The sequence below is a fragment of the Equus caballus genome, chromosome 6, assembly GCF_041296265.1.
Source record: "Equus caballus isolate H_3958 breed thoroughbred chromosome 6, TB-T2T, whole genome shotgun sequence".
Classification (NCBI taxonomy): domain Eukaryota; kingdom Metazoa; phylum Chordata; class Mammalia; order Perissodactyla; family Equidae; genus Equus; species Equus caballus.
This window is the reverse complement of record NC_091689.1, coordinates 51,109,045-51,128,463: the sequence shown is the minus strand read 5'-3', so window position 1 is coordinate 51,128,463 and position 19,419 is coordinate 51,109,045. Positions and strand designations below refer to the sequence as shown.

General features: G+C 34.5%; 1 protein-coding gene across 3 annotated transcripts; it reads left to right on the top strand.

Annotated features, from left to right (window-relative positions):
* The first annotated feature begins 614 nt into the window (after positions 1-614).
* LOC102148941 (killer cell lectin-like receptor subfamily I member 1) lies at positions 615-18,977 on the top strand. Of its 3 annotated transcripts, none has more exons than XM_070269886.1 (6): positions 615-1,054; positions 4,041-4,140; positions 4,422-4,505; positions 8,759-8,866; positions 9,472-9,623; positions 17,637-18,977. In XM_070269886.1, the coding sequence occupies exons 2-6, from the start codon at positions 4,050-4,052 to the stop codon at positions 17,658-17,660; spliced, it is 459 nt and encodes a 152-aa protein (XP_070125987.1). In that variant the 5' UTR covers positions 615-1,054; positions 4,041-4,049; the 3' UTR covers positions 17,661-18,977. The 3 variants fall into 3 exon arrangements, with proteins under 3 accessions (XP_070125987.1, XP_070125986.1, XP_070125988.1); XM_070269885.1 differs by lacking the exon at positions 615-1,054 and adding an exon at positions 2,121-2,255; XM_070269887.1 differs by lacking the exons at positions 615-1,054; positions 8,759-8,866 and adding an exon at positions 2,121-2,255.
* Positions 18,978-19,419: the final 442 nt, after the last annotated feature.

Sequence of the window (19,419 nt, the reverse complement as noted above, 5' to 3'; positions counted from 1 at the left end):
AAAAGAGCAGAGGTTACACACTACTGTAAATATATACTAATTTTAGAGTCAGTTTCCTCACATATAAAAATGTTATTAAATACCACAGAATAGATTCTGATCCTAAAGACCAGTCTCCCCAACAGACTCTACTTGCATGAAAGGTATTCTTGATGCTGCTGAAGAGGATGGGACTTCCAAAGTCAGTCACTTCACCCACTGCTGCTTCAGACGAAGACAGAGTGTAAGTTGCAGCCAGCTCTTAACTCTCTGCACCCCTGGATGGCATCACTGCACTGAGAGTTTAGAAATCACACCTATTCATTCTCTACAATGCACACTCAAAGTCAATTTACCGTGTTAACTGTACTTTACCAGTAGAGTATATATTAATTTGTAGAAAAAAATAATTATCACATTTGTACATTTCTGTTAAATAACACATTTTGGAATTGGGTAATTTGACACAGAAGCCATAGATTAATGTGTACAGCAGCCATGCAAAGTAATTATTGCTGGAAGATCATAGTTCATGGGCATGCCTAAAAGTGAATGTTTGACTTTAAGAGAAAGGCCTATTGCATGGAGAATTCCTAGAATGTTTTCCTCATTATCTTTGTTTATGTCAGAAACCTATCCTCTGACAGCAATCAGTTAGATCCTAGCAAAGAAACAGAATAAGCAGAAGGCAAAAAACCGCTACGACAAAAAGCTAGAAAGTCTCAAATGTGCTACCCTTAGTTAGAAGGGAATAAGACAGGTTTCTTCGGGAATAGTGAGGGAGAGGAAGCTCAAAACATGGAAAAGTGCATTTGAAAAGACTTCAAACAGTGTAGCTGACATAGAAGTGGATTTCAATAGTTATTACTGATATTGACCCTGATATCAGTTTCCCCACATTAAACCCAGCATATATAGGGTTAAAACCAAAACACTCATTCTCTGCTTACTCTCTGGCTTCCTGGCTCCAGAATCCACTGTCCTCCATGGAGACGGACACCCTCAAGGAGAAGCACCTGGACTATCTCCTCCGGCAAAGAGATACCGGCTGGCGGGAAAGCAGCTGACCAGCAAGGTCATGAGCTCCCCTCCCCCCCACCTAAAACCCCAAATAAAAACCCTTCCTTTTAGCTTTTCGGGGAGATTTGGATTTCAGCGTTAGCTGCCCTCTCTCTTTGCTCAGCGCTGTGGGAAGATAAAATTCCTACTTTCTTCCACCACACCCGGTGTCAGAGATTGGCTTGCTGCACAGTGGGTGAGCGAACTCACTTCAGGTTCAGTAACATTACTAAACATTTCTAAGAAGAATTTAAAGCAGCAGAGCACTGGGGGCCCTTTAGGTGCACAGGTCAATGTGGTCGATATGAAAAAAACCAACCCATTTTTGTTCCTAACACCTACTTCTAGGGTTAAATAAGGCATCAGCTGATCCTTGAATTAAACATAATAATTTTGAAAGAATGCTCTGACGGTTTTAGCTGCAACTAAATGATTTTAACTTTAATGCTTTAAAAGGACTACATTCAAATCCATTCAATATTTTAAGCCTATCTCTTTGTTTTTGTCAGGATTTGTATTATTTAAAGAGAAAGTCTGATTCTTCAGACAATTTAAAGAGAACATTGGAAATAGTAGAAATCTGCCATTATTCGAATTGGTCAACCCGGTAGTGTATGTATTTATATTTACTGTAATCTATCAAGCAATCTGGATATCCTGAGTATATTTGTTAAAAATGCAGGCCAATGTTTATGCACCTTTTGTCATTTATCTATTTTTATCATATATATAACAATTGAGGATTTACCTTCATTCTATAAAAGGAAAAAATGTATGGATCATTCCAGGTAGAGTATGAATATTTCCTGTTTTATTTTTGTAACATTTTGAATTTTGTTCTTAAGTTAAGTTCATGAGATTCCGGGATGGCAACTTTTTCAAGCTTCATGGTAACTGCTAAAGTGCAGGTTTGAACTGATCCACAAAATGACCATAAAATTTGGGGTTTTAGTTCTCTGTGACTCTTGTGTGACACAGAGTGTGGGAGTAAATGAGATACTGAGACCAGCGGAAACCTTCTGTGTGGAGCTATCTAATGTCATGCGATCATTGGTTATCTTTCTTCTGACATGATCTCTCTGAGAATCGATCCTTCATATCAACAAGTGCCTCCTAGTCTCAAAGCAGAGGTGAAAGGCCCGCAGAACCAGCACATCTAGCCGTGTTTCTGACCAAGCTTTTCCTCCAGCTGGTGAAATCCCAGGGCATAGATGCAGGTATCATCGGCCAGTGTGGGTGTGTGGCCTAAGTCTCTGCTGTGACACTGCTGAGCTCAGAGGGATAAAGTAGGATTTGCTGTGGGGAAGTTACGGAGAAAGCTGGGAGGGCTTTGGACCGTTGCAGAAAATAACTGATCTTGGGATCATGTTAGTTAATATCTAACGTTAACTTTATTTTACAGATGAAGAGAGGAATGGATCAGAATGAGAGTGGGTCAAAATATTTGCTATGCAGAATATGATATTTTAAAAATCCTCAGACATTTTGGGGAATATTTAATTCTTTTTTAGGTGATATAAATCTTTGTTTTTGTCTCTCTCTTCTATGGGTGCTACGTAACTGGTTAGCAATGAGTAATCCAAAGTTTACATTCCCTCATCCTGAATTAAATGTAATAGGAAAAGTTTCAATGTTTTGATAATAGGATTATTTTTCTATCAAAATAAATCCAGTTTCATTTTACAAATGTGTTTTCTTGTTTCTGTATACAGACATTCAATTAAAAAATAATTAAGCAAAATCTAATTAGGAAAACATGACCTTAAAACAAGATTTATCTTGTAATCTGGCATTGTGGTAGAGAGGGTACTTATTGAAAAACAAATGATAGTATATACATTTTATCATCATTTATGATTATTCAAGTTTTCTCAAATTATGAAGTAATTAAGTGGTGAAATATTTAGCTATTTTAATAACCCAAGAATCAAATATACTTAGGAAGAAGAGTCATTTGGTTCTTTCTACAGAGATACCAAAAATATTATTTTGGGAAAAATGTTTCTCCTTTTTAATCACTATTTATTTATATTTCTAGGAGAAAGGTTATTACGTATTTTTTATAAAAATGTTGTTTATATAAGCTAAGTATAAGTGAAGGATAATATTTTTGGATAAAAAGAAATAAACTATAATAAATATCTCATCTAAACGTATATTTCTGTACACTATATATTTGTATATAAAATATATTTCAATAAATATTTTATGTGTATTTATTTGAACCGAAGACTATCATTTACTAGTTGTCTGATATTGGGGATATTATTTATATGCTTTGAGACTTAGTTTTCCTAATGTATTAATTGAAAAATAATCATCACTGTGCAGCGTTGTCATTAGAATTACAAGTTATGCTTTGCTCACTTAATGTCATTTTCTAAACCCCCTTTCCTTGAATCTCATGATACCTGAATTCTTCTCACACTCTTAGAGAGAAGTCATGACTCCAGTGACTGTAAGTTTCAAGGGGTAGTATAAACAACTGAATGGGGTCTGGCATAAGGCAATATGGCTGGTTGGCAGGTTTGTCAAATTGGAATCTGTTTGTCCTTCCTAAAGGGGGCTTACTCTATTTATTTAGTGTTAGAATATAGTTGCCGTTTGGGCATAATACAGGCACTAAGTGACCAAATATAATTTTTCAAGAGGAGATGTATATCTAGATTTTTCATGAGTATGAAATATATCAATTTTTAAATTGTGGCAATGAATTCATTTTAAAAACAGTGAAAGCTTAACATGACATGCCTATAAACTGTAATGGACCATTATTTAATTGTGTAAGACCTCTGTTGTAAGGTATCGCCAAGCGAAATTTAAATCATTTTTTCTGATATTCCTGGATAAATGGTTACTTTAAATCACTTATTTCAGACTCTCCTACTTATCGTTCATTTAGCTCTCCCTATTCCTTCATGATGAAAGTTGCCATTTTCAATGTTATTATTTATGCCTTATTAAGCATTGCAAAAGACTCTTGCTGTATTCTTTGCCTGCAGCCCTCAGAAATGAGCAAGGAGAGAGTGACATACACGGAACTGAAACTCCCATATTCAAAGAAACAGAAGAACAAAAGACATCCAACACCCAAAAAAAGAGGTAAAGTTCTTTGCTGTTTGTTTTCCTGTTTTCTGAAAACATTATAATGTCAAGTAAGAAAAAAATGAAATCATGATAATTGTGTCCATATATATTTATATTATATGCCTGGTTCTTTCTATACTTAGGGGTATATTTATAAGTAATATTCAATGAGATATGTGATCACAATAAATACTGATACTAATTTTAACCCCAGAATAAATTTCCATTTTGGTCTAATTCAGAGTTTTGCTATGCTCAATGCTTTCTATATATTTTGGTTTTTTGATCTTGTACAGAATTTCCATGGCGTGGTGTTGCAATAATCCTGGGAATCATATGTTTTTTTCTCCTGCTGGCCATCACAGGCTTAGGATATATGTGTGAGTATCAGGTACATACTTTCTTATGAGAACAGTGAGCCAAGATTAAAAAAAAATAAGGTACTATAAATATGGAACTTCTGCTGAACCTTTGTAAACTGTAAATTCTATAAAAATATTAGTAGTCATTATGGTGTTGATGAAGATTTTATTATTTTGTTATCACTTAGTTTTTATGCCACACAAAATAATGTGACAACAATAACATCACAAAAATTTTGCTGATATGTACAATAAGGTTTACATATATATATATTCTAACTTATTTTTCATATGGGATGAGGTTTTCCATATGACCAGAGAATTGGAGGAATCTTTATTTGAATATTACATTCCTTATCATACTGAGATACTGCTGAAATCACAAAGGAAAATAAACTCAATCTATTTTTTATATCATTAAATGTTATCCATCGGTTTTGATATATTTCATGTCAATTTTTAAAAAATTTGCACACAACACTGGCTTTCAATATCTTTTTCCTGATGATTATTAATTCTTTGGTTCACTCATTCTGCAAACAATTTTGAGTATCTTCTATGGATTGGGAACTATGTATGGCAGCAATGATACCAGAAATTTAAAAAGTGTCAGCTCTCAATGAATTCAGTTTAAGGGGGAAAGTTTCTTTTTAAATGAACCAGTTTTTAAAAGAAACATTATTAGTGCTAGCACAATGGCATGAAGCTACCAGATGAATGCATATAACATGCTGAGGTCAAGAAAGCAATCCTGTAGGAGATAATAATTGATATGATACAAAGGACAGGTAGGAATGAGTCAGGAGGTTCAGGGTAGAGAAGACTCATGCAGGTGGAGAGCAACATGAAAAAAGAACAGATTTATATTTTAGAAGAATTTCATTTTCTAGGCAAATTAAAAAAGTGGCTAGAAATAGGTTTGGCTAAATATGCAACTTCATGAATCTTTTGTACCATATTAAAAGATTTTAGATTTGCCCTAAAAACAAAGGAAACTGTTAGAAAATTTTATGTGAGGGGAAAACATGACTCATGTCACATGAGCAGATATGGATTTTGGAAAGATCAGTCTGAGTAGATGATAAAGTGAGTGAGGAGGATATAAGAGATTGTTTCAGGAATCAGGGTTCCTGACAATGGCTGTCTGATTTCGCGTCATGAAAGAAGTAATGAAGGGTAGGGAACATATTTGTGAAATTGCTAGAATGTGCATTTAATTGAATGGGTAAGGGAGAGAACGGAATCAGTGATACCATTTGGTATCAGGCTTACTCCCCTTGGTGAATATATTTCATTAAATGTTATAGAAAGTGTGAGAAGAACATTAGGCTATGACTGTGTGTGTGTGTGTGTGTGTGTGTTTGTTAATAATGGTGAAGACTGAGGTGTTTGTGGCACATCAGTGTTGATGACAAGAGATTGGTCTGTGTATCCAGAGTGAACTTTTTGGAAGTAGATATAGACCATCAGCATGTATATGGTAGGAGTAGGTGTCTGGGGATCAAGAGCCATGCCTAGATTAGAGACGGGAATTGTTGATTTATTGATTAATATAACAAGTATTTGAAGACAGGGTAGAGGAATGTAGAAGCCAGACCATGTAAAGCCTTGTTAAGCCAGGGTGAGTAGATTATGATTGTTAGGATAAATCAACATTTAGAAGTAGGTGAAAAATGAGTAAATGGTGAAAATAAAATGATGCTTTGGTTAGATAAGGATGTGGGAATCCAAAACAGTATGGCATCATGGAGAGCAGGCTAAAGATAGTCAATGATTCCAAATGGTACAGGAAGATCGAGTAATACAATTGCCAAAAATATAATGGCTTGTTAAATTTGGCAAGGGAAAGGCCACTAATTATATTTGTTAGAATAGATTCAGTGGAATGGTGGCTATGTTCGAAGATTGCAAAGGCTAAAATTTATTTGAAGATTAGGAAGCAGAGACGGTAACCAGTGCAAATTATTTTTAAAATTAAGGCTAAGCAAAAAATTTACCAAGTTTTGAAAGTATGTGGAACCACATGATCTCATATATTGTTAAAGGGAGTATAAATTGATAAACTACTTTCTAAAACATTTTAGTATTATCTTCTAAAGCTGAACATGATTCAGCAATTCTAATGCCAGGTACATATCCAAACAAAATCCTTGCACACGTACAGCTACACACATCTACAGGGATGTTCATAGCAGTGATTTTCACAGTATCAAACATCTCTGAACTGCCCAAAAGACCATTAATGGGAGAGTAAATAAAATCTCTGTAATTTACTCACAAAATGGAATTTATGTAGCAATCAAAACAAATGAACTACAGTGATACGTAACACTGTGGATGAATCTTAGCAAGATAATATGAAATGAAAAAGAGTAAATTTCAAAAATGATTCTATACCAGAATATCTTTGTATCAGGTTAACAAGTTAAAAGCAAATAAAATAGTACAATTTCAGGAAATACATAAAGAGACACTAAAACTATATACAAAATGTATCAAGGGAGAAATTTCAATGGGTTTCAGTTACACAGTTTGAGAGAGGCAGGAGGACGGAATGGAATGAAATATAAAAACAGATAAATGTAATGGTTAAGGTTCTGGCTACAGGTTTGGGTGACTAATTAAAAAACTATCTAATTAAATAAATGAGAAAGGTTCTTTGAGCAATGTTGAGAGTGTCTCATAAAGGAAAGATTATGAATAATCTTATCCTGGCACACAAGATCTAAAAGCTAAAAAGAAACAACTCTGTTATAAAGGATACGGAAAAGAAAGGACAGGAAGTTTTGTGGAAAAGTTGACTTGAGATGATCATATGCAAGAGAAGAGAATCATTAGAGGGAAATTATTGAAGATTCAGGAGAGAAATAGAATAATAGGAGATCACGATTACTAAAGATGCAATAGTGGACACAATCCAGACTAGGAGTGAGGGTTTCAGTCTTGTTCAATGGGATGCAATATTTTTCCTGAGATGGATGGATGGATCTGTGCTTTTATAGGAGGAGAAGCAAGAAGGAGAGGGGAACTTATGCTTGATGATGAATGTTCCTATGTGAAGGAGTAGATGAGGCCATCATCTGAGAGGGACAATCAAAGAGGTACACTAGATAATTTAGGGAAAGATTAAATACTTGAAATAGTTGTTGAACTGAGAGAAGGATGTGTCTCAAGTATACGTGTAGTACTGAGGGGCGAAATTGTGATGAAAACTTTAAATGTTGATGAGCATTAATCTGTATCTGTGCAGTTTTGTGACTTTTTGTCATCTGACTTCCAGAAGCTTGTGTGGAGATAAGATGGCCAGTGATAGGGTGTTTCAGAGTTGGCTATTTTTAGATGTGCAAAAAGACTGTATTGCACGATTGTTGGATGTATTGCCAAAATTACTTGTCTATTAGATGACGTTGGATAGACAAAAAGAAAAGGAGAAGGGAATTGCTTAATCACAAGTAATGCTAGTATTTAGGAACAAGACGTCTGAATGTGTCTTTTTAAATCAGGTCTAGAAGATGACCTTTGGAAAGAATTGCTGAATTGCAGCAATAATTATATACACTATAATTGAGAACATTAGGAGACTGTTCAATCAATGCTACTTGACTTTTACAAGTAGACGTTGAATTTGGGTAAATGATGGTGGGTGGTAGCAGAATTTGAAAAGAAGATTCTCAGTTGTGTTAGAAATCCTCGATGGATATTTTTAAAATGTTCATACATTTAAAGAGCCATACATTTCATGTTTTTACATTTTTTATTCAAGAGTTTTTGGAAGAGATTTCTATATCTCTCAGAGGTTTTTGACTTTCTGTTTGCACTTTAGAAGTAGCCCTCTGAGATCTTACCCCTATATATTCATTGAACCCACTATAAACTTGTACTAAACAGAGCAGATACCTTTGTTTAGCTCTAAATGCAAATACCAAATACTAAGTAAAATGCTGAATACTAAATTTCACAAACATTGAAATCTTTATTTGAAGAGTAGATAGCATAACAACTAGTTAGTATTTTTCTTATTTTCAGTTTATATTTTCTCCTTTGTAAATGTGTATTACTGTTTTACATGCTTTAAAACATAATATATAGTTATATATAAAAATCCATTTTAAGTTCTTCCACTTGAAAATATTTTAACCTTGCATTTTCTCTGACTGTACTTCCGTTTAGTCAACATCATTTACTTTGTAATTTAGAATTAGACAAAATGATCATAATAAAGTGATCTATTAAAGCCATTCATGATCTTAATTTTTTAATATGGATTGAAGATTTTTGGAACTCTTCTGAGGGCAAAGGACAAGATATAAAAGACACAAAGGAAAAAAATACTTCCTCACCAGACGTTGAAGATCACTCAGTTTTGCCGAGTTGTACCGGTATGTACAAAACACTTAAGCTGACAGTTTACAGATATTTTTCATGGAATTATCCCCTTCTGTCCTATTTCAATATGTAATTTTAAAACCTTTCATTGAACTTTGTCAGGGCCTTTAATTTTTCTCACCTTTTCTCACCAAATTCATTTTATTTGTTATAGCTAATTGAACACTTGACATTCACAAAGTAACAAGCCCCTGTTATATTGTCATATTGATTTGATCATTTGGCTATTTTATGCTTGTGGATGATTTTTCCCCAGTGTAGATCTCTCGAAATTAATACCATTCCCAATATTCACTTTGACGGGCTTCTTCCTGCGGAGAACTGCTCCATATTGCTGCAGTTTGTTTGTACTCGAGAAGTCAAGATTTCTCAGGGCCATCTTCACAGTGGCCTTGGGTCTGTCAGAGGCAGCAACTAGCTCAACAGTATTCTTACCTGCAGAATTTGGCAGAAGAGCTATTCCTAACGTAGACTTTTGGGATACAGGGACATCACCTACTCTCTGGTATTCAGTCTGAAGTAAGCAATGAAATACAGAGAAATTACAGGTCTCTAAATGGTCTTGGGGTTGCAGATGATGGTGGTTTTTGTTTTCAAGGTAAAGACTATGACCCATGTCAAGAAAAATGGTTCTGCTGTGGAAACAACTGTTACTATTTTTCAAAAGAAGAGAAAACTTGGGCTGAGAGTAAGATGTCATACCAAGACCTATGTTCTAGTCGTACTAAGGTTTATGACAAACAGGATCAGGTATGTTCACTTTATTAAACCTGAGCAGGTGCTTTGTAAGAGATTCATGTGTCTTGAGTTAGGATAATCGGTTAGACCTCGCTGCAATATTATTTACCTGATTTTTTTTCAAGCACTTGTACATTCTGGAGCTGATTTACCTGCAGAGGAGGGGACACAGATGTAACAAGTACTTGGAAGAATCGTTGTTTTAAAACAAGAGAAATAGCTTTACTGAGGACTCCGTGGAATAATTTTCAGTCTTTTTATTATATGTGCTGCATCTTTACATTTTGGTATACATCAGACTGTTGAGATTTTAGCCTCTTGGTGCTACTACAGGGCAAAAGAAAATCTTCCTTCAATGATATGAGCAGTCTAAAAGAGACAGCGTCTCATTGTACTGAGTTCTAGTCTTCTCCCATCAATATTTGGGAGGCATCACAGTTCTAAGGGAGGATGAATCTCTCACTTTCCTGCCGTGGGAATATAGAATGAAAAATAGAGAGAATAAATATAGCTGGAATGATTCTTCCAAGACGAATTTTTGTTTCAGTCACAATTCAGAACGAGAGAGGGTCTCTATCTTCTAGGAGAGGAAATCTAGACCAAATTTGCCAGTACTTATAAAATTGGGGAATAGAAAGCCAATCTAACAGATTCTGTATTTTTCCTTCTGGTGATTCAATGTAGGCACTGAATTGCATTTATAATATTTAGTCTCAGCAATGACATTTCTATTAGTGTCTTATGAAGGATGAGTTAAAAACCCTATGTTTTCTTATGTATAGAATTCTTATGTTATTAAAATAATAGTATGAATAAATCACTCTTCATTATAAAAAATGAATGAATAGTAGAATATGAAGTCAAAGAAATACAAAAATCCAGTTGTAGCTTATAAGTACCTTGATCAATTTAAACCTCAGTTGTTATCAATCAATTCCTAAATGATACGAGTTTTGTCTACTCTCAGGAAATTAACGTTATTTATAATCCATATTTTCTTTGTAATTTCCAATTCTGTTCACTTCAGTTTTACTCCTGCCACTGAAGTTTGTGAAGATCAGAGTTTCAGTGGAAGTGCTTATATCTGTCATCCCTGTGTTTCTATGAACTATTCTATCTCCTTTGAAATTTCTGGTAAATTTTGCTATTGATTAGAGCAATAGATAGGCCTCATGCTGTCTTATCTGATTTCATGATAACTTTGCTATCAGTATGTAAATCTGGAATACTGACACACTCCACAACACCTGCAACAGACTTTGTTGAGCAGCATAACTCTCACACCACTGCTTTAGGGTTTTCAGTCTTTTGCTGCTTTACAAAGCCGAAGAATGTAATTAAAGCAGTGACTTAAATACACTATTTGAAAACAGGTTTTGACTTTTATACATTTATGTATACCTCTGACATCTAGCAAAAAATGTGAATCAAAGAATTAATGGACATTTAATTTTAGTACTTCTTCAGAGACCTAGAAAAGCTGAAGTTTTTTTAATTTTTTTATTGAGGTGCCATTGGTTTATAACATTATATAAGGTTCAGGTATACTCCGTGATATTTCACTTCTCTATAGAATACATCGTGTTCATCTGTTCACCACCAAAAGTTTAATTGCCCTCCGTCATGGTACAAATGTTCCCTTTTACCCCTGTCACCCTCTACCGTCACCCCTTCCCCTCTGGTAACCTCCAATCTGTCCTCTGTATCTACATGTTTGCTGGTTTGTTTATCTTCCATGTATGAGTGAAATCATATAGTATTTGCCTTTCTCTGTATGACTTATTCTGCTTAGCATAATACCCTCAAGTTCCATTCATGTTGTTGCAAAAGGCAAGATTTCATCTTTTTTATGATTGAGTAGTATTCCATTGTATATACACCACATCTTCTTTAGTCATTCAGCTGTTGATTGTGACTTAGGTTGTTTCCAAGTCTTAGCTATTGCAATGAACACAAGGGTGCTTATGTCTTTTTGAATTAATGTTTTTGTGTTCTTTGGATAAATACTTAGAAGTAGCATAGCTGGATCATATGGTAGTTCTATTTTTAATATTTTGAGAAATCTCCATACTGTTTTCCATAGTAGCTGCACCAGTTTGCATTCCCACCAGCAGTATATGAGAGTTCCCTTTTCTCCACATCCTCTCCGACACTTGTTATTTCTTGTTTTTTTAATAATAGCCATTCTGATGCATGAGGTGATATTTCATTGGGTTTTTGACTTGCATTTTCCTAATAATTAATGATGGTAAACATCATTTCATATGCTTGCTGGCCATCTGTATATCTTCTTTGGAAAAATATAAGTTCACATCCTCTGCCCATTTTGTAATCAAATTTCTTGCTTTTTAGTTGTTGAGTTGTATGAGTTCTTTATGAATTTTGGATATTGACTCATTGCATATATGCATACAAATGTCTTCTCCCACTTGTAGGTTGTCTTTTTGTTTTGTTGATGGTTTCCTTTGCTATGAAAAAGCTTTTTACTTTGGTGTAGTCCCATTTGTTTATTTTTTCTTTTGTTTCTCTTATCTGAGGAGACAAGATATTCGAGAAGATACTGCTAAGACCAGTGTCAAAGAGTGTTTTCTTCTAGGAGTTTTATGGTTTCAGGTCTTATATTCAAGTCTAATCCATTTGTGTTAATTTTGTATATGGTGTAATATAATGGGCTACTTTCATTCTTTTGCATATGGCTGTCCAGTTTTCCCAAAAGCTTTTATTCAAGAGAATTTTCTTTCTCCATTGTACGTTCTTGGCTCCTTTGTTGAAAATTATCTGTGCATGGATGTGTGGGTTTATTTCTGGGCTCTCAGTTCTGTTCCAATTATCTCTGTGTCTTTTTTCTTCCAGTTCTGTGCTGTTTTGATTACCATAGCTTTGTAGTATGTTTTGAAATCAGAGGGTGTGACACCTCAAACTTTGTTTTTATTCTAGGGATTGCTTTGGCTATTCAAGATCTTTTGTTGTTCTACATAAATGTTAGGCATCTTTGTTCTATTTCCATGAAAAATGTTGTCAAGATTTGATAGGATTGCATCAAATCTGTAGATTGCTTTAGAAAGTATGGAATTTTTAACTATGTGAACTCTTCCAATCCATGAGCATGGAATATCTTTCCATTACTTTGTGTCTTTTTCTATTTCTATCAACAATGTTTTATAGTTTTTAGTGTACAGGTCTTTCACTTCCTTGGTTAAATTTCTTCCAAAGTATTTTATTGTTTTTGTTGTGATTCTAAATGAGACTGTACTCTTGATTTCTCTTTCTGCTATTTCATTATTAGTGTGTAGAAACATGATTGATTTTTGTATGTTGATTTTGTACCCTGCAACTTTACTGTATCATTTGACATGCTTCTATAATACCTTTATATTTTTCCTAGGCAATAAAAGATAAACTATGATGATTTTCCTCTTATGTATTGTAATTATACTGATAAATAGTGGAATGTGTGTGAGAGAAAGAGAAAATAAATACATTGATTTTAGGAAATAAAATTAGTTTATTGCTTCATATTTGCATTCATAAGAATATTTGATGTAAATAAAATATACCAGTTGGAATATTAACTAAGAATAATTAACAATATTTTTATGTTAAAGGTGTTTCAGATACTTTGAATGCATTTTTGCAGTTCAGAAAAACTTGGAAACAGATATTTGGTTCCTGTTTCATAGATAAGGACAATGGTCAAGGAAGTTTATTTGCTTCAGTTTACATGGCAAATAAACGACACAGTGCATTTTAAAACTTGTAGCTTTCATTTCTTCATTTTCAATGCTGTATAATATTCCACCAAGCAGATAAACTTTACTCGTTCTCTACAGGAATGTGGATTGTTTCCAGTTTTTGTTGTTATGAATAATGCTTCATTAAACATTGTTAGATAAATTGCTGTCCCACATTTTTCCGTGTGTCCTCTCTTCTGTTTATCACAAATCATGTCAGGAGTAGAAGGATTGGGTTGTAGGGTATATAAAAGTTCAATTTTCTATGATAATTCCAAATTATTATTTTTATTAATATTTTGTGGAGTAAGTTTCACCCTGAGCTAACATCTGTTGTTAGTCTTTCTCTTTTTGCTTGAAGAAGATTTCCCTGAGCTAAAATCTTTGCCAGTGTTCCTCTATTTTGTATGTGGGTCACTCCCACAGCCTTCCCACCAACGAGCAGTGTAGATCCATGCCAGGAAACCAAACCTGGGCTGCTGAATTGGAATGCACCTAACTTAACCACTAGGCCACAGGGCTGGCTTGCCAAATTATTTTTTAATCTAATTCTTGGAACAATTTTAAAGATATTTCTTTGACCTCTACCATCCGTCCAATTTGGTGTTGTCATTTTTAATTTATGCCAATTGAATAGTTGTAAAATGTCTTTGTAGCCTTTATTTGCATTTCTCTGATCTCTAGTCAGCTTGGTACCCTTCCAAATTTATTGCCTATATATTTTATTTCATGTGAAATTTCTGTTTTTGATTTTTGCCCATTTTTTCCAATTGGATAACTTTGTTTTCTTATTGATTTTAAAAAATATTTTGTTCTTTAAAGTACTTCAAATATTTCCATATTTGAAACTTGTTTTTTTGTGTTCTTTAAGATGTTTTCTGATAAAGAGAAATTCTAAGTTTAGTGCAGTCACATTTACCTATCTATTCTATTATAGGGTGAGATCTTCTTCTTCTTCTTCTTTCTTTTTGGTGTGGAAGATTGGTCCTGAGCTAACATCTATGTCAATCTTCTGCTTTTTTGTATGTATGATATTGCCACAGCATAGCTTGATGAGTGGTGTGTAGGTCTGTGCCCAGGATCTGAACTCATGAACCCTGGGCTGCCAAAATGGAGTACAGAAACTTAAGCACTATGCCACCAGGCTGGGCCCCAGGTGGAGATATTTTTAAAAGTCTGTTACATCCCTTTCTTAATACCTTTCATTCAGTCACAAAGCAAAGTCTTGGGTGATTTATTATGGAGGCCTTGCCACTTCCCTTTCTTCTCTGCACAATAGAGAAATTAGTGCCTGCTCCATTTATCATAAAGGAGTTTGAATAATACTAGTTCTAATTTTCCCATAGATCTTCATTCAATCAAAGATAAAATACAAATATTGGATTAGATTACATTAAAAATGAGGTAATCATCCCTGGATGTGGCAGGATGGTTCCATCTCGGAACCTGTAAGTTTTCATTTCATAGACCTCCCCTCTGTTTTTGTTTTTCTCAGTAACTGATTCATAGAGTATAGATCAAGAACAGGAAAAGATGCTTTGGGATTAGGGCCCATCATTAATTCCATTTGATCTCACTTCTCAGATAGGTGGCTGCAAATCTCAGACCCCAAATAATCAGAACCAAAGACCATTATTTCTTTCCATTTTCTTTAATGGAGAGTCCTTCCAAACACAGTAAAATATCATTTTGCTTTTGTATCTTTCTCTTGTATATTCCATGATAGTAGTTCTTTTGACAGATATAGTTGGACGAAAGGATAAAACTATAATGATGAAATAAAAGTGTTATCTAAACCCGGCCCTCCATCTAAGTGAAATTTGTAGCTGTTTACTGGGTGTCATTTAAGAACTAAAGAAAGATCCATTTCCAAATCAATCATTTAGTAATCTTGAATATCTAATTTGGTAATCAATACCATTCTTGCCATTGTTTTTCACAAGTCTACATATTCCTGGTAGTTCTCTCTCATTAGCAAGTTAGCATAGATTTGTCGATTAATGTCAGGAAACTAGTTTAGAAAATGAAGAAAAAATCCCTGTTATAATTAAACTTCAGTACCACAGGGGAAAATATGAGCAATTAGCAATGGGCTGATTAACATGCTGTTGATTGAGTGCCCATAACCTGCCACGTACTATTTTGGGAAATGAAGCCATAGCATTGAAGAAACATGCAAAAATATTCTGCTCTTATGGGTGTTAAATCTAGTAAAGGACTGAGAATGGTGGTTTTGGAACCAATGATGAAGAACCAAATATTCCAAGTTAATTATATAGCATATCAGAAGATGAGAAATGCCGTGGAGTGATATGCACTCCCTTACTTGTTATATCACAAAGTACTTTGTGTGTGTAGGTAAGAGGAAGAGATTTCACTGTCTTAAATAACTTGTCAGAGACAGCCTCCTTGAGACAGTGATGTTTGTACAAGAACTTGAATGAGCAATCTTTGTGGGTTACCTGATGGGATAGCATCCTAGCAGGAAAAATAGCTGGTGTAAAGAGCATGAGGTGGGAGTGTATTTAGCATGCTTGAGGAAAAAGCAAGAGGGCCTGTGATGCTGGAGCAAAATGAACAAGGGGGAGAGAAGTAGGTCAGAAAGGTAACCAGAGTGAAAGCATGTGGGATGTCAGAGGTCATTGTAAGACGTTTGATTTTTTTTTGCCAGCGTAATGAGAAGCTATTGGAGAGTTTTGAGAGGAGTGACGTGCAGTCTTCCTGTTCTGAACATTCACTCTGGGTACTCTGATGAGATTAGATTGTGTGTGTATGGAGGGAACAATATAAATTAGTATGCAGGGAGCCTAGCTGAAGTCATCCAAGTGAGACATGGTGGGGGCTCGATGAAGATTTGCAGGATTGTTGTTGGTGAAAAATGGCCGATTCTAAACATATTTCAAAGATGTATGAGAGACAGAGGAGTCAAGGATGGTTCCAAGGTTTTTGGTCCAGAAATTGTAAAAATGATGTTGTCACTAACTCTAATGGGGAATTTCTAAAGTTCAGTTTAGATATATTTCATAAATCTCTTAAACATTTAGCTCTCTAGTGGGATATCACATGAGAATTTTGCTATGTGAGTATGAAGTTTAGATGAGAGGTCTGTGCTAGGGATGCAAATTTAGCCCATATCAGTGTATAGACAGTATCAATACCATGAGGCTGGAGGTGATCATCAAGAAATCTAAGGCCTGAGCCCTTGGACACTCAAATGTTTAAGATAATGGGGAATGAGGATAACCAGAAAACATTACTGAGAAAAGTCATTAGAGAGATAAGAAGAAAACCATGAATTAGCGTGTAGGATTATGGGATACCTTAAAAAAGAGTGCTACTGAAATAATAAGCAGAATTTTAAAAATTGGTCCCTACTTACTGATAATTTTGTTGCTCGAAATTATAACTATCAGTTAGATTCATGACATTTGGAGGAAAATTTAAATTAAATAACATTTTCTTTTGTATGTTGCATCCTAACCCTATGATTCAAAACCCATGTTTCCCATTCTCACTGCTCGATTTCACAAAATTTTATTGCTTTGTTTATGTGGAAGACATTAAGCTCAGTGGAAAAAAGGTACACTCTTGTTTTAAATGCAAATAAGCGCTTTCTATACGTAAAGTCAGTCTAACATGGGAGACACATGTTCTATGCCCATTAATCCAAGTCATAGGAAACTGGAAATATTTTTATATCGAGTTACAATGTGTCACATAATAAATTTATTATATTTAGTCAATTCCCAGAAGTTTCAGAAGTCTCAAAGGAATCTTTCAAATATATGTATCTAATTTATGTATACATCCTATTTGATACTAACCTGCCTACTCCTTCCCTAGCTCCATTGTCCATTGGCAATATTTCCATTTCTTTTAGAAACAATTACACTTTATATATAGATTTTTTTTTTTTTTTGAGGAAGATTAGCCCTGAGCTAACTACTACCAGTCCTCCTCTTTTTGCTGAGGAGGCCTGGCCATGAGCTAACATCCATGCCCATCTTCCTCTACTTTATATGTGGGACACCTACCACAGCATGGCGTGCCAAGTGGTGCCATGTCCGCACCTGGGATCCTAACCGGCTAACCCCGGGCCGCCGTCAAGCAGAACATGCGAACTTAACCCCTGCGCCACCGGGCCGGCCCCTACACTTTATCATTTTATAGCTATATATCTGTCACAAGATTTTTGTGTTCATTGAAATAATTACACACATATTTTTTAAATTTGTGATAATCAAATTTTACCTTAAGGAATGTCTTTCTAAAATAAATATATTCTCTGATGCAGGAATTTTCAGCAGACTACACCTAATGCAAAATGTGGACACGTCGTCAGCAAGTATTACTACCACTGATTGTACTCGAGAGTTTCATTTCATTTGTGAAAAGAAGTTTACCTGTCTTGATAATTAAAAAATGACTATAATCAATGTCTTAATATTTTCATTCTTTTATAACTGTTAGGGAAAAAACTTAGGATATTCACTCAAATTAGTCAAGTATGTGTGATTTAGGAAGAATTACGATCTCTCAAAACATACCTGAGCAAGGATAAAACAAGAAGCTTTATACGTAGTAAATTTTTTAAAATTTATTTTAGTTTTCATAAGGAAGATTGAGCTAACTTCTGTTGCCAATCTTCCTCTTTTCCTTTTCTTGAGGAAGATTGTCCCTGGGCTAACATTTGTGCCAATCTTCCTCTATTTTGGATGTGGGATCCTGCCACAGCATGGCTTGACAAGCGGTGTGTAGTTCCATGCCTAGAATCCCAACCCGTAAACTCCAGGCTGCCAAAGTGGAGCACGTGAACTTAACCGCTATGCCACCGGACTAGACCCTATATAATAAAATTAAATAAATCCAAAAAATAAGTTTATTTTTTTGAAATTTCAAGAACAAATAAATCACAGAACATAAAAAAATCATTTTGATTGCGTGAAAGATAGTACTTTTCTTCTTAATCATTTAATTTATTTATTTGACTAGGTAATGAATACATTCACCCTGTTCAAAATATGAGGCACAAAATGATGAACAAATTCTCTTTTCCCATCTTGTTCCCTAGTCACCTAGTTCCTTTCTCAGAGGCAAAATTTAACTAGTTTCTTAGATATTATTCTAGAGGTGTTCTAGGAAAGTACAACCATATGCATACTACCTGCTAAACCAAATGTTACATAAGTATAAACAATGGTCTTGCTTCTTTATTATTTTAAATATATTTTGCAGACTGTTCCATATCAGTAAATAAAGATCTTCCTCATTTTCTGTAAATAACAGCAAGTATTACACTAAATGAATGTACCAACATTTATTTAGAGTTTTATTTCAATGGACATTTAGATTTGTCTTAGACTTTTGCAATTATAGAAAAATGTTGCAATGAATAGCACTTAATTCAGTATCATTTACCATCTTGTGTATCAATACATTAAATCTTTAGCAATGTAATTTCTGGGTCAAAAGACATGTGCCTTAAATTTTAATAGATATTTAATATATAAATAGAGGTTGTACACACATTATCTCCACACAGCAATGTTCCAGAGTGCCTGCTTCCTCATATCTTTATCACCACAGTGTGTTACAATCTGTTTGACTTTGACAATAAAATCTTTAACAATGAAAAGGGTTGTCTTGTATCATTTAATTTAAATTCTTTATTTGTGAGGCTGAGCATCTCTTTATGGTATTTCTTTTATTTAAACTATCCGTTCATGTCATTATGGTTTAATATCACAAATAATTTTGAGCAAAAGAAACCACACACAAAATAGTTCATCCTATAAAATTCCATTTATTTATATAGCTCAAAGTCAGGTAAATCTAATCTCTACTGTTAGAGATTAGGACAAAAGTTACTGCAGTGTGTATTTATTCCTAGAAGGAATAATAATGGGGAATGAATAGTAGTTACCATGGTGCAGGTTATTTCTGGAAAGAAACAATGTTCAAGGAGTATTTCTCAGGTGCTGGTAATGTGTGTTTACCAGTCTGGGTTCTGGTTATGTGGGTGTTGTGTTTCTTTCCTAGGGCTGCCATAGCAAAGTACCACAAGTTGGATATCTTAA